At 37.9% G+C, this 15,475-nt stretch overlaps 1 protein-coding gene across 1 annotated transcript; it reads right to left on the reverse strand.

Annotated features, from left to right (window-relative positions):
- Window positions 1–8,640: 8,640 nt before the first annotated feature.
- Window positions 8,641–12,038, reverse strand: LOC116248133 (very-long-chain 3-oxoacyl-CoA reductase 1-like). The gene is made up of 3 exons (XM_031620748.2): window positions 11,254–12,038; window positions 10,834–10,903; window positions 8,641–9,143 (listed from the first exon to the last, which is right to left on the reverse strand). Exons 1-3 carry the CDS (start codon window positions 11,892–11,894, stop codon window positions 8,889–8,891), a joined length of 966 nt encoding a protein of 321 aa, XP_031476608.1. The 5' UTR covers window positions 11,895–12,038; the 3' UTR covers window positions 8,641–8,888.
- Between the last annotated feature and the right edge of the window lie 3,437 nt (window positions 12,039–15,475).

Below are 15,475 nucleotides of genomic sequence, written 5' to 3' on the forward strand. Positions count from 1 at the left end.
GCCCTAGGCACTAAGCTTAAGGTTTCTACGCTAACAACAACAATTGAGAAAATCTTATGCAGTTTTTCATGTTACTAAACTTATAAAAAGTGCATGCAGAATTTTGAGATGGCCTTCATTTTGCCTCATGGTTGCATGGTCAGATAGGGAAAAGACATGTCTCCAATTCAATTTTCATGGATTCTATGTTCCCGGGTTTTATTGGGGTTGGGTAGGACACCAAGTCAATAGTGCACTAATGCCTACTTTATATATCATGGTTAGCATTCCATGCTAGGATGACAAAAGTGGACTTACCAACATACACATGAAAACATATGCACATATATGCCCCCACATACGTAGACACATCCCACACACATGCGCAGGCACACACACACAGACACATGCAACCATTGCAAAAAACGGTGTTGAATTTTTCTTCTCACTTTTGGCAGTACCCAACCAAATTTGGATTCAACTTACCTGATTGGCTGACCGGAATAATATGCCTCTAGACCGTTAAATTAATAATTTGCTAGAGTTTTACAAGCTTTTGAGGCTTAGGTTATAGTTGGCAAACTCGTGACTCGAACTTGGATCGAAAAATGACCAGGTCACTAGGTCAGCGAGTTGACTCATCTATTCGATCGAGTTTTAAACTAATCATAATGTAATTCACTGAACCTAAATCAGGAGTTAGGGCCGAGTTAGAGGCGAGTTGGGTCGAATCTGGCTGAGTCAAGGTGAGTGAGGAACTAGGCGGACCAACCACTTTTTAGCGGTCCAAACTGACTCGAGTAATTTCTGAGCCAGCCCAATGTAGGTCTTTTTGGGTTTTAGCTTGGCTGCAAATCAAAAGGAAACATGTGAAGGAGGTCCTCATCTCACACATCACCTCCCAGAATGCTACATCACATGCTTTGTCCAAACATTAGGGGCTTTTTTTTGTTTGAAGCAGTCGAAAGATTGGCGGTGACGTGCAAAGGAGCTGCTGATGTAATGAACAAGCTCTTTATCTCTCTCTGTGGGCTTCTTCATAATTGCGTCGGCGCGCGTTTGCAAAGTTGACCATACGTCAATCATATGACGCATAACTTAAGTTGGTGGATCAGATTTAAGCTACGTTACCTGAACACTCCTATAATGTATGGCACCCTCATGTCACACTTATCTGTTTTGTTCTTGTCTCGTGTTTGTGTATATTTCTGTATATCTTTTTCTTGTGTGTGTATGTGCGTGTACGCACACGTAAGAAGACGGGAAGGGAGAGAGAAAGAGAAAAACATACTTATCTTCAACTTTTTTATTATGTTTAACTTGTAAAAACAACAGCAGAACTTAGTCGCAGTACTTCTACCCTTGCATACAGGGTAATGATTCTCACTTTATCATGATTCTCACTTTCACTTTCACACCGGGCTTAGGTGATATTGGTCGGATGGATCCAAACCTTCTCCTTGACAATTTTAGTTGAGTTCGAAAATGATTAAGAACCAAGGCAAGTCATTTATAAGTCCCTCAAGATTTTTCACAATCTTAAATACAATACTAAAACTTTTGGTACGTTGCAATCTACACTTTTTAAGACACACACATCTGTTTGTATAAGATCTCAAGTCTAAATGTTGAACCTGCTATCATACCATTATAATAACCCGACCCACTCTCTTACCATGCTCAAACCAAGTCGATAGATCCCAAACTACCCATAAAAGTTTCGTTTCTAACCTGAAAAATATTAGAAGCAACGACAACCAACCACTTAACTACCCTCTTTATAAATCTCATAAGATTTCTAACATACATGTTTGTGATGTTAAACACGGTGCGTAGAAGACATCTAATAAGAACATTATGGTCTTGAAACACGTTTCTTGAATATGATCCGAGAACGATATTCTTGTGCTAGAAGCTATACCGTGGCTATAATGCCCAAGAAGCTTTTCATTGTTGAACATGGAATCGACAATTGTAATCACATGATATTTTTTATAAAACAAGGACATTGAGTTTTTCATAAGACGTTCTAAAAACAGTATGTTCTTCTAATTGGCAAACGCCCTCTTAGATTTGTAGAAAAAATAGTGGGCATGAGGGGCACAAGGGAAAAAACAATATTCTTGTTCACCCTGTCTGTTGTGACATTGACATAAGATTTAATCTCATAACTTGGATCTCAAATTAAAATAAGTAAACAGATGCCTCTAATCATGATCATTCTTATAGATTAGTGTTACTAATTATCCAAGCGGTGCAAGGCATGCTGCTGGCGAATAGTTGGGTGGGGTTTTCTTGCACGATGCATTATTGATACCGAAATTTTAATTCACCGATGTGCTCCCTTAAGGGGGTGCATGATTTCCGAAAAAGAAAATATTATTGAACGAATTTTGGGGTGTCTCCCGGCATAATTAATTAAAATATAAGGATAAGAAAGACATTTATGAAGTACAATAACATTATGAACAGCTAAATTCAATATAATATTAAATGTTTATACGCTCGATGCGCTTCCATTGTCACGTTCTTTACGTAGTTGATGTGAGCTACGGAGATTTCATTGGCCTTAATAGTTTTATGCCGAGCAAAATATGTCATGCAGCTCTCACTTCAATTTTTATGGGTAAACTGTGCAGAGTAGTGTATCGTTGTACGACACTCAAGTTAAAAGGTGTACGAAGAAAAGATAGCTTTGCTTTTCAGGTGCCACCAACATATACATGCCAACATATGCAATGTAGCAAATCAGTTGTGTTTCATGTTTTTTAGTTTTTTTTCTTATTTTAAAAAATTAATTTATTTATTTTTTATAAGTTTCTTTTAACATGTTATTAGATATCCTGAGTTTTTGAAATATTTCTATGAGAAAGATTGTCTAAAATGCAACTTTTCACAATTTTTAACTTTTTATATTTTAATAAAATTTGAATTTCTGAAGAGGAACATGCTTCTCAATTAATGCCTGAGAAGAGGAACATAGGAGACATGTTCCCACATTTATTAAAAGAGTTTTTTTTTTTTTTTCAGGTTTCACTTTTACCCTTATAAGGAGGAGCGTCCTCCATTTCTAAGTAGGAACATTTTGTTATTTTCCAGCCTATAACACATTGTTCCTTGTTAAGGGTCTTATCTTATAATTTGCGCTAATATTCATTAACGATGCCAATATATCCGATTTAGATTCCTTGTTAAGGGTCTTATCTTATAATTTGCGCTAATATTCATTAAGGATGCCAATATACCCGATTTAGAGATATCTGAACTATTCCTAAAAAAACCAAATGTAAACAAATTTACTATTTACTTAAGAAAACAATCAGATTCAGATTTAAAAAATGACATCGGATTGGATTCAGATTCAAATATACATAAATATCCAATCGAAATTAGTTTTATTAAACAAGTATCATATATGCAACACTCTCATTTTTTAAATCGGCAAAATTAGATTCAAAATTTGGATTATGAATGTAAAAATCGAATTCAGATAATTTAAAAATCACAAAGGGAGATGAAAAGAAAACAAAAAGCTACTCAGCATTTTCACAATCTGGTTTGGTGTATGAATTTGCACGCAAGAGTAGCTTTAACCTTATTACTGTGTTTTGCAAGGGAACTACTAACTGAAGAAAAAAATAAAGAATTCTTACTTTGCTTTTGCCTGCAAAAGCCTCTGTAAGGCGAATGGAGGAACGGATACGCACCTTTCTTTAGACGACGCCCTGAGGTGGCACGAACCTGGTGCAAAATCATCAGTTTATTCGGGTGGAGAAGATGCAAAAGGGGGAGTTGAAAGAGACGGCAGATGAACAGAAGTTTTGAGAAGGAAATAAGAAGTTCCCGAGCTTGGAAAAAGGCCTTCCAAGTTCAAATATTGCATCGAGACAAACAAAATTATTCATGATAGTGCAGAAAGGAAGGCAAATGACAACAGAAATTGTCTTGGTTATGGTCACTTAAGAGAGGTGTTTGAGCGAAGATTCTAAAAGGAGAGCCCATCCGATTGCGATGAAATGGAGATGGTGGAACTATTGCAGTTTCTCCGTCAGAAATATCAAAGGAGAGTTTGTTCAGACAGGTGCAATGCAGTACTGAGGATAGAAAATGGTGCCTCTAGGAGGACATCATTCAAGAAACTGGCAGAGGAAAATCTATTACCATTGAAACTCTTAGAGCAGACATGGCAGTCAAAATGAAAAAAATCACACGAAAGGAAGAGGCCAATCGTCCAGCAGAATAGAACTTCTGTTTAACTGTTTACGGCAGTTTAAAAGCAGCAAGATTAACATTGTGCCCAAGTAATAGAACAAGGAATGATCGAGCTTGCTTGCTTCTTTATACAACTACAGAAAAGGGGAGACCAACAAAAACGAATTTAAAAAGCTTTAGAAAAATCCAGCATCACCCAGAAATTGACCCTACCCAACTAGACCCATGGCCATGGAGGCCCTACTATCATGACCCAGCTTAGTTCCACTTCGCGCTCAGGCTTTTGGTCTGGCGGATCCCAACTCGCCTATAGTAGCTTCAATGTTAACTTCAAAATCTTCAAGAACCACTAAAATCTGTATATACCTTTAAAGACTCCTCACAGTCTTTGGTATATGATTAAACTCTCACATTCAGCATCCACATATATATATATATATATATATATATATATATATATATATATATATATATATATATATATATATATATATATATATATATATAGACAGTGTGGGGCTCTCCCACCCTGGGCTAGACCTTCTGGCCTGCCAGATTTCAACCAATTCCCAAGCAGTTTCTATTTTAACTTTAAAAATGTTAAAAGTCAGGACATATAACCATGTAGCCGACCTTCTTGTTTTTACCTCAAAAAATTTCTCACAATCTTGGTACATGACTAAATTCTCATGTTGGTACGGGCACCCAGCCGCCCAAACCAGGCCTAGGCCCTCTCTAATGCATGCTGGTTGGTTGGCCAGCTTGAGCATGTCCAAAGCCTGTTTGCCCATCGACTTCGTAGGAACTTCATTTCAATAGATACAACATTGAAAACCAATTCTAAGAGTATTGAGTATCCTGAATAGTCATCCTTTATTCCAATTTCCAACAAAGTATTTTTTTTTTTAACCGTTTTATACTTTGTAAATTGTGCTTCTAAAAGCTCAACTGATAATAATATAATAAACTACATATTAGTAGTTTTATTACTTTTAGAACAAATTTTTATTGATCGTTCGCCGACAACAATAGTCTAACATATCATCAACAAAAGGACTCCGACTTGCGGCCTCAGTAGGGATGAAGGCAGATGCTGAATAGAAGCTATGCCCAACGTTCTGGCCGGTATAGAGAGAGAGAGAGAGAGAGAGAGAGAGACCACCAACACAAAAATAATAATTTGTATTACAAGAAATATCGTCTCACATATTAAAAAATTACAAAAAATTACATAAAAATCCCTTTAACCACTCCTATCTTATCAAAAAGCTCTCAGCCCTTTCCTGTACGAAGAGGAAAAATTGGTACAATTAGGCATTTTCTTATGCCATGAAAATTAAAAAAAAAAATCTCATTTCAATTACCTAAGCTGAATATCCTACAGGAATCTTGATAAGGGAACCCTGAGGATCAATGGCTGGTTTACCCCATTTACTTAAAAAAGAGTCCTTATCCAAAGAACACAGCAGCCCTTCTGCGTCGTTTTCTTCTGCTTGGCAGCTGAATCACCACGGTCCACCGTGACTGCTGCATCAAACAGTCCTGATGAGGCAGGTCCTTTTTTTTTTTGTCTGTGTATGCAAAGGCTGATTAATGAACACGGCATGAAAATAATCTGGCACCAAAACGACTATCATTCTTGTCGAATTCACTTTCTTTCTCTTAACCTATATGAGCAGATAAAGAAAGACAAGTGGTTCATTTCATTTTTCATAATTTCATCATGGCTACGTATCAAGAATCCAGAGCCACCTGAAAAGACTCAAGCAACCTATCTTGCCAGCGGATCTAAAGACGATAACCTAATAACTGATGGGGTGCTTCATCGCCTGCTGTGATCTGGCATGGTCTCCCAGCCAGTTAAGAGGTACAATCAAGCAATGAATCTTGAGATGTGACCAAGGAACAGCAAAAGATGGCTGAATACGTAAAGTCATAGCAATTATATGCCCACAATCTATATTCTGTGCTCAAAGTATCCATCAGCACAACAGCAGGAACAGGAAGTACTTGGTAACACAGACAAGCTTGAACGCAGAATGAAAATGATCTGACAAAATTTGGCAGCAACACATAAGCAGTTCAAATTATTCAATCTAACAATAGAAGATGAATAATATTAGATATGACGCAAATCAAGCATTCCTAGGAAACTTGCAAACTATGAGGACCTTCGACACTTTGGACTATAAAAGCCATTGATCTAAGAAGCATACTGATCCAGCACAAGCACAAGCTACTTGTTTAGCTGCTGAAGTGCTTGTGCCTTCACATGTTCTGCAATGTCTAGCTCATTTGCATTCAGGCGCCTCTGTGTATCTTTTGAAGCTCAAGCTCAACCTTCACATGCCAATGCCTATGTGCATCCAAAAGAAACCCAAACATACACTGTCAGTTGGCTAATTCTAACAAAAGAGTAGTTATTTTTCAAACGAAGATCCTTGATGTCATTAACAACAAATTAGTGTAGGAACTTCGGACATTTGTGTGCAAAATTTCAAAAAACAGAATCCAATACAATGCCAGCAGAAGGAATGAGGAGTCAGAAACATGAGCATACATATACGTTGGTTGTTACACACTCCACCAGCATATTACTTGGCAGTACAAGCAAAAAAATAGTACATGATTGACAAGAAAGGAAGCTACACTATACAGCGAAAGTTAACTATGAAAATGAACATTAAAGTAAAAAAAAAAAAATCGGACAGAAGAGAACTGCTAATGCAACAAAAATTATTACTAGACCAAAGTTTAGATGTTCTTCTGAAGAGGCTTGCCAAGTTCTTCCAGAGCAGCAATGGACTTAGATCTGTTTCTACGAATGGCTGCCATCTGAAACATTTATAGTTTTCAATTGACCATTGACAAGCTCAACGACCAGAAGATTTTGAACATTTGAAGGCAATTTTCCTGCTCATGCAATGTTGGAATTTGTCACATGGCTATCTTCTACAGCATCTTGGTTTGCCAAATAAACTAATCAAGAACGACTAAAGATTATTTGAAAGTTGAAACTAGACATTGAAAGAACAGATGTTAGAAAAATATTTTGCAACTTTACATAAGGAACATTTTAAAGCCCAAGTCACATTGGTACAGGCATGGGTTCGCGTACGCCAATGTGGTTAGGATACAGGAATTTTAGAAGATGAGGGTATGGAGTATGGCAGGGCATACACACACACATATATACATGACATCTCACAAAATGTTCTAAACTAAAACAAAATCCATACAAAAAATTGATAGTCAATTTCATACTTCATACAAATAACCCCATCAAACCCGGAATCGAAACAAACAGAAAAATCAGAAACAAAACAGCTGAAAACACAAAAGCTCAATCATTACAATCAAAATCGACAACATTTGGGAAAAACATATAAAATACTAAAAAACCTAGCTTCAAAAAACAGACAAAATAGATTGCAGGCACGAAGGTCATGGCAAAGGGCAGTCGGCAATGTGTTTAAAATGAAAAAGGGTTAATGCATTCTGTATCGGGTGATTCGGGTCTGACCAGGACCCGGTCCAGAACACATCATAATGCATCCCCATGCCTGCATTGCTGTGTTGATATGCTGACACATTTACGGGACCATTCATGGTGTATCCAGCTCTACCAATAAATTTCTCACCCAGTTCTTACACAAAAATCCCAACAAAAAAAGAAGATTTCTCACTCAAATGTGATTCATTTTATTATTTCTGCCCCCAAGAACGTTTCTTATTCTAATGCAGTTCACTTCATTATTGGTCACTCTGTTTGCAAGTCAAGTAGTCAACTGCCCATATCACTGCCAAATGATGAGGCACATCTTTGGCCCCCACAGTGACCATTAGTTCCAATGTGAGGTCACCGTCAAACTTTAAGTGGTACAGCCGTACAGGAATGAGGATGGGCCAGCCAAGCAACAGCTGAACCTCAAGTTCAAACCCATCAGTAATCTGTTTCCACAACAAAGCTTGGTCTTCTAATGCCAATCACTGATACTAAATGAATTCATGTATAAATATTAAAGTACATGCTTATTTGTTCAGTAAAATGCTGCCAAGATGTGAACATACTGAACATAAATAGAGAACTATATATATATATATATATATATATATATATATCGTTCTCTATTTATGTGGGCATGCTCTGTTCAGGTTTGGCTAAAAACCATCATGTTTGAAAAAACACATTGGTCCCTGCTCACAGCAAGGACTTCTCAATCTTAACATGATCACGAAATGATAATAAAGTCAAATACAACCTCGATTTGTTGGCTATGAGCTGATGAACAAGCCAACCTCAAGCAAGCAACAGGAAGCTTCATCACTAAACTAGCCTCAGTAACATTGGACCAAAGCCCTCATGACAGTAATTCAACCAAGTTACATGACAGATAAATCGTCTCGTCCATGTTTTCAACTAACAACTGCCAACAGAAAAAAAAAAAGGAAAGGAAAAACTACTTTCACTAACCCAGCTAGTACAAGCAAGTACAATTTGGTCCCTTGAGTTACAGAAGTATTAGAACAACAGGAAATGTCCAAAAGAACTCAAGTTACTGAAAGTCACAACTGAAAAGCAAAATACATTGATCTTTCCCGCATATTTATAAATTTGTCTGTGAAAAAGCCCAAGAGATTGATGAGCTTCAGAGCCCATCTCATGTGTGATTCAATGATCAAATAGACCTGAAAGCTTATTCCTTCTTCCTTGAATCTTTAGCCTGACCTCTCTTACGGATGGCAAGGCAGAACTTCAGACGCCATGCATCAATGGCAGATTCAGGCAGTAAGCTTGCCAGAAGCCATAGAACAGAATGCGGCCAATAGGGTGTACACCGTGGTTCATAGCCAACCCAACGCAAGGCAGACCGAGCATAAGTATCAGCAGATGGTACAAGCAGTGAAGACTTTCTGATGGATGCCATTTTGGTAGCTACATATAGTGGAACCTTCATCCAAATGAAAAAGTGGGTCAATTATAGAGCAAAACCAAAACAACATACACAATCTCTCTTGCTATTATAGAACCTTAAGATCTACCACTACAATTTTTTCCATCTCCACCGAAATCTAGGAAGAAACACAAAAAATGGTTGAGAGTATTGACCAAAAAGATTTAAAGACAGGGTTATAATAACTTGTGCTCCAAAATATAGTCAAAGGAACAAATAAGAATCCCCTTTGTTTTCTTCTTCATAAGACAGATATAGGATCTATGGAGCAATTATTTAGAAGCTAGGCATTCCATGAGATAGACCCCTAAGAAGGACCACATGGGCCTATCAGGAGACTACTCAATACCAGCAAAAAAGAAAAAAAGATAAGATAAGATAAAGATACAAAAGAAGAAAAATAACAAGGAAAATAGGAAGAAAAATATGAAGACGAAACAGGAGAATGTGGCAAAGTACAACATTGAAAAAGGAGCAACGTGGGGTTCTCAGAACCACCCTCCAGCCCATCAGAAGATCATATGCACCAATATTACAACAAATTAAATTATTCAAATTACAAAGTAACAACAAAAAATTAGTTAGAAATCCATTAAATGAAATTCATAACTAGAATTGATATAAAAGATATTACATCCCCATATCTAAGATGGTTTATGCATGTTGCAATATTGAGACTAGTATAGAACACAGACATGATGCAGGAAAGCAATCAGGCACTAAAGACAAGATAGTAAACAGTTCTTTGGGAACAAGAAATTTTTGAAGTTACATAGAGACTAAATATGCTTGCCAACATTGTGAGGCACGTATGGAAGTACAATTGTCCACAGAGTACCTAATATGTATGTGACTGCTAAAGGCACTTCCCGTTAAAAACAAGAAGAGCTTTTCACCTGCCCTGTGCAAGAGATGCCAAAACTCGGATGCCCATGGACCCTAACGAATATCATGAGAAGAGAGGTGTCTCTACCTCGAGTGGTGTCTTGTGTGATACTAACCAGCAGCCTCAGAAACAATAAATTTTGTCTGGAGCAAATAATTTGTTATGGGAAAAGCTGTAAATTTTCCCTCCTATAAAGAAACCAACTGGTATGCAAAGTCCAAGGCTTAAAGATATCAAATGAAATTATGCTAGAGTTTCGTTACTTCAGATGAAGTTATAAAGATGTGTTTCATCCTTACCTGTGTGACTTCACTAGAAATTCTAAGATGAAGGAAACATAGTTTAAACTTTAAACTAATTTCAGACTTTTAGCCTTTTAGTAAGCTTTACCATGAACATCTAAGCTCAGACTGTGCAGAGTTAGGCATTGATTAAAGAAACCAGGAAATACTGGGTTGCTGGTAGAAGTTCTAGTTTTAATTTGATCATCACACAGATGGTTCATCTTAGTCTGGTAGCCATAGGCTCTCATTGATGCATAAGACACAGCACTAGTCTTGCACTAACAAGGAATCGGGACTAAGAAATCGTCAGCAGAAAGCTTCTCTTACGAAAATGTGTTCCATTTATAAAGATGCAGCTAGCCATCTTAGTTCCTGTATAGAAAAATAACCGTGACAGCAAACAAAGAACAACTAAAGAGCATGAAATCCAATAAGACAGCCAAAAAAAGCAAAAGAAATTGGAGCTGAAAAAAAAAATTAGGCAGCATTTTGTGTAAGAAAGAAATAAAAAAAGCACCTGGCACTGCACGTCTATCCCGCTACCCTTGTATTCGACATATAGGCACCTTGACAGCTGATCAACGTAGCTGGATACATCCCAATCATCCAATAAATCAGTCTTACCATAGAATTAGTGAACTCAACAACATATTTTGTCCATAATACACTAAAATATCTTCCCCGATCATGATGTTCTTAGCGTCAATACACCATAAACTAAAAAACCTAAAGAAGCATAGGGATCCAAAAATGCATAAATTTCAGCAATTAAAAGATGCCAACTCGTAAGCAAGATAGCAGGAAAAATAACATAAATTAATTTCCAATAGTCCACATACTTACCTAAAGAACGCTAACAAAAAATGAATCATATAACATATTGCCCTGAACCAACAAAATCAGAAGAACAAAGAAAAGAAGAAACTCGAAGACTTACGCCTTTGTGGCAGCATATACAGAGTAGAGGGGATCCGAAGGGATGACAATGGAAGCGCCGGAACCAATATTGACAATCGCTCCCTTCTTTTTCTTCAGCATCACCGGCAACACGGCCTGAGTGACCTTGCTGGTTCCTTCCACGTTGACCTTGATCAGATTGTTCAACAACTGGGGATCAACCTCGTGGTAAAATCTGGCATACGGATACGAGACACCTGCGTTGTTGATCAAAATCCCAACATCCAAACCATCAATCTCCTTCTCCATTCTCTTAATGCCTTCGTGGAGGTCACCAGCGAAATCGACAACGGCAGTCCTGACTTCCACCTTGGGGTACTTGGACTTCAACCCGCCGGAGACCTCCTCGAGTTTCTCCGGGTTCCGGCCGACGAGCACCACGTTGAGGCCTTTCCTAGCAAGCTGGAACGCGAAGGCCTTGCCTATACCATCAGTGCAGCCGGTTATCACAGCCCACGAGCCATACTTCTTAAGGTTCTTTCCAGGTCTCAGGAAAGTGATCCACACCCAATTCGCAGCATAAATCAGATTCTTCAAAACCAGAAGAGAACCAATAGCAACCAGCACACTAAACCAGAGTGGCTGCTTAAGCATATCGTGAACGATCACAGGGCACCCCATTCTCGTGCCCCCAGCTGCCCTTTTCTTCCTCCTCTCTTCCTTTGCTCTGGATCTCAGTTGGATCTCAACAAGGAAAGAGAGAGAGCGAGAAGAGGAGAGACGGAGAGAGAAGGGAAAGCAGAAAAGTCTGCGTGCATGACGGATGGCAGCAGATAGGGGGTTTTAATTAACAAAAAATTTCCATTCAAGCGTTGCAGATTTTGCACTGAATCCTAAAAGAGACCTCACCATCAAGAATTTTTCAGTGATAAGGTCATAGGTTCTTTACAAACAGTCAAACAAGAGCACTGAAATCTCGATATAAATTACTAATCTTCATGAAGACAAGTTGCCAATCTAGCATCCTAAATATTATCATAACGACCAAGAAAAGTTATAAAGATTACTAACACAAAAGACCGGAAATCAAGTCTCAACCAAAACGTGAGTTTCATTGCTCCTAACTTGTTAATAATTGAACAAAGCTCAAGGAATTATCTATTTCTTTGTCAAAAAAAGCCAGTTCATTCTTTTTTGTAGGATTTTTTATTGCCATCTTATGCAGATCAGCATCTTTCTTTTGAACTTCATGGGCATCACTTGTTTAACAAAAAAAATTGACCTGTTCCATGAAACTATAAGAAATCCGGGCCCTAAATAAAAGTTCATCCTCTTTATTATGCAGTTGGATCAGAGGCCGTTGGGCTGCATTTATTTACTTTGTATTCTTTTTCTTGCTCATTTTTGTACGTTGGAAGCACTGAGATGAGAGAATTCACATGGGACTGCTCATTCTTTATTTCCTCCTCTGCAGATTCTGTAATCAGCAAGTTTTCATTTTTCCTTGCATATAGTCCCAGAGGCCAAACACAAATTTGAAACTTTACAAATTATTTTCAATTACTATACGTGTCTTCATTTTCATTAAAAAACAAAACAAATCACAGAGAATTTAATGGAAATGTCTCCTGAGAGGTAAACTCGGATCTACCTAGCACACTAGAGTGCCTAGTAAAAATGGATGAATGGAGAAAGAATCCAAGTTAAAAAATTTGGAAGTTTGACCGAGTCTTCATTTCAAGTTTTCAACACCCTTCATCATTTTCTAAACCATCACTCTCTTAATTGTGACAGGTAAAAATTATTAACTTTGGTCCGGGGGGGCCAAGGTAGCTCAGAAACTTATTTTATAATCTTATTGAGTCTTCTTTCTTTTGTTTACTACTTTCCAAACTGTCAGCGTTTACATCATCATCACCATCCTCATGCCATGAGAGAAAGAAAAAGGATTTTGTTGCCTGAATTTGACTTGATTCAATTCCATTTAGTAAGATTTGGATGCGAATACTGTTTTTTTTTTCTTGGGAAAACTCAATTCAAATTGTACTTTGAAAATCTGGCCGCATCTGTACCAATCAGATCCAAATTTCTTTGCCATATCAGCTTAAATGGATTAAAACTCATATCCAAAATCGGGTATATCTGATTCGTTTTTTTAGCTAGAACTAATGAAATTGCTAAGAATAATTAAAATTGGTCTAAATAGTCAGTCCCATATTGTCAATTAAAGGCCAAGATCCAAGTCAGGTGGTGGGATTTGGGTGGGTGGGAGTTGATAAGAGTAGATGAGCTAAGAAACGGGAGGAACTCCCAACAGCACATGGGCACTCGTTGGGCTCCATTTTGGTGGCCTACTGCAGAGACAGATCTGCCAACGCCACCTTCTTTTAACTGCCCGGCCGCAGGAAATGGAGGGTCATTTGACCTCGATCAATGAGTTGGATCTGGATCTTGGTTTTATCAAATCCATGCAGCTGTGGTGATAGATCTGCTTCCAAATTCGAGGTGACACTATTAGATCTGCAAACAGATTGAAAATTGAAAAAAAAATCAGTTCATGTAACTAAATATGTGTCTGAAAATTCTGTGGTACTACAAAAAGTGCCCAAGAAGAGTATCGTATCTGAGGGAAAGTGGCGAAGAAAGATGAAGTTTTCAAGGGGACTACTTTTGGTTCAGACATGATCTGATCTTAAAGAACCAAACCGAATCCGGCTTATCAAATTCGATTCTATTCTCATGATCATTTTGTAGATGGGATGACATGTGGCTCAGATACCCGATTGAAGTTCGATCCTTTTGCACCCCTGGACCCGATAATCCGGTACTTCTCCTCATCTGAAGTCTAATGTTTGCAGCTTACTTTTCATGCTGAAAAGGATTTGAAAAGATACATTTTGGATCTTTTATTTGACGCGTTACATAATTGATCCTTGTACGTAACTAATATGAAAAGTATGTCTTGGTTGCTTATTAGAACGAGAGGCTTGAGTCATTGTTCGTTAGTGCCCCTTGTATAGATAAGTGAGAGATCTGGGCCTCTGGGGAGTTCAGAAATTCACCTGTTAGTAAAATTTTCGCATGTTCGAATATCCTGGTAATGCTTGTTTGCTAGATAGATGGAACATGGTTTGCTCTGATTTGCTACAAGCTTTTCAGATGATTTGTTTATTACCTTATTTTCTGAATCTAGGTTGATTTTCGAACCAATTCACTGGATCTATATTATAAGATCTGAAATCAGCCTGAGATACCTTCATTCCATCAAACAAGTGCATCTTTAAAGATGGGAGGGTCTCCATTCACACGTAATGATCCAGATCCAAGAACAAGTCTGAAAGATGAAAATGCATTTCCTAGTAAATTATCTAATTTTGGTTCTCTTTTCGCTTTTTGAAAGCAGGAGCTGCAATGGTTGCAGGATGTTCCTTCTACTTGTATGGACCGATGCACTTACCAGCTTTGATTGTTACACAGAACAAGGCTACCAAGTCCAGCCTATGGGGAAGGAAATGAACGCTCATGTAGATAATGTATTTGAACAAGGTTTTGTTACTAACATGTTTGCTTTTACTGTAGATAATGTAGTTTGGTTCGAAACTCTTACCATTTTCATGCTTGGGCATACCTCAAAAGTCCAAAACCCCTCTCATTTCCTCCTACTTCTGAGGTTCAGGGCTACTTCAGGACCTGGGTGGGAAGTGATACACTGTTAACTAGAGTATCATGCATATACCATTTGCAGTATAAAGGAGTAGCACTTATAAAAATCGAATTGATGACTAGACTTTTACCAGCCCATCAGTCCGACCAACTACGTTCTGCTCTATAATTTTTTAATGGAATCCAAGTTGAGGAAGATAAATTGAACTAGTGCAGATCCATATAGCGGTAGAGAAAGAAAGAGAGAGAGAAAAAAAAAAAAGAGAAGAGAGAGAGACAAAAACCGGTCCACTTGACCTCATAATGGCACCCCTAATCTCAAGATCAACACTCCTCAATACCATTAGGATATAGCACACTTCAGGAATTGAACTGAGAACGTGGCTATAACATGCCACCCAACCTGATTGGTTGCCCCACCCAGCACTTGGTGGAGAGAGAGAGAGAGAGAAAGAGAGAGTTTTCATTTTTTACATCCCTTACCCCACTTCAACTGGTGTAGACCTAAAGATACAATCTACTTCCACTTTGATTGGCACCTATAAAGGGATGCTCAATTAACTTATACATTGAAGTATATCTAGTTCCAACCACGTTAT

Source organism: Nymphaea colorata, chromosome 2, assembly GCF_008831285.2.
Source record: "Nymphaea colorata isolate Beijing-Zhang1983 chromosome 2, ASM883128v2, whole genome shotgun sequence".
NCBI classification, from domain to species: domain Eukaryota; kingdom Viridiplantae; phylum Streptophyta; class Magnoliopsida; order Nymphaeales; family Nymphaeaceae; genus Nymphaea; species Nymphaea colorata.

Bases quoted from the DNA above. Each gene is read 5' to 3' on its own strand.
- LOC116248133 (XM_031620748.2), bottom strand. From the start codon at position 11,894: ATGGGGTGCCCTGTGATCGTTCACGATATGCTTAAGCAGCCACTCTGG. The intron at 10,904-11,253 runs GTAAGTCTTCGA...GGATGTATCCAG, and splicing joins GTATATGCTGCCACAAAGGC to CTACGTTGATCAGCTGTCAA. The intron at 9,144-10,833 runs GTGCTTTTTTTA...ATTTGGATGAAG, and splicing joins GGATAGACGTGCAGTGCCAG to GTTCCACTATATGTAGCTAC.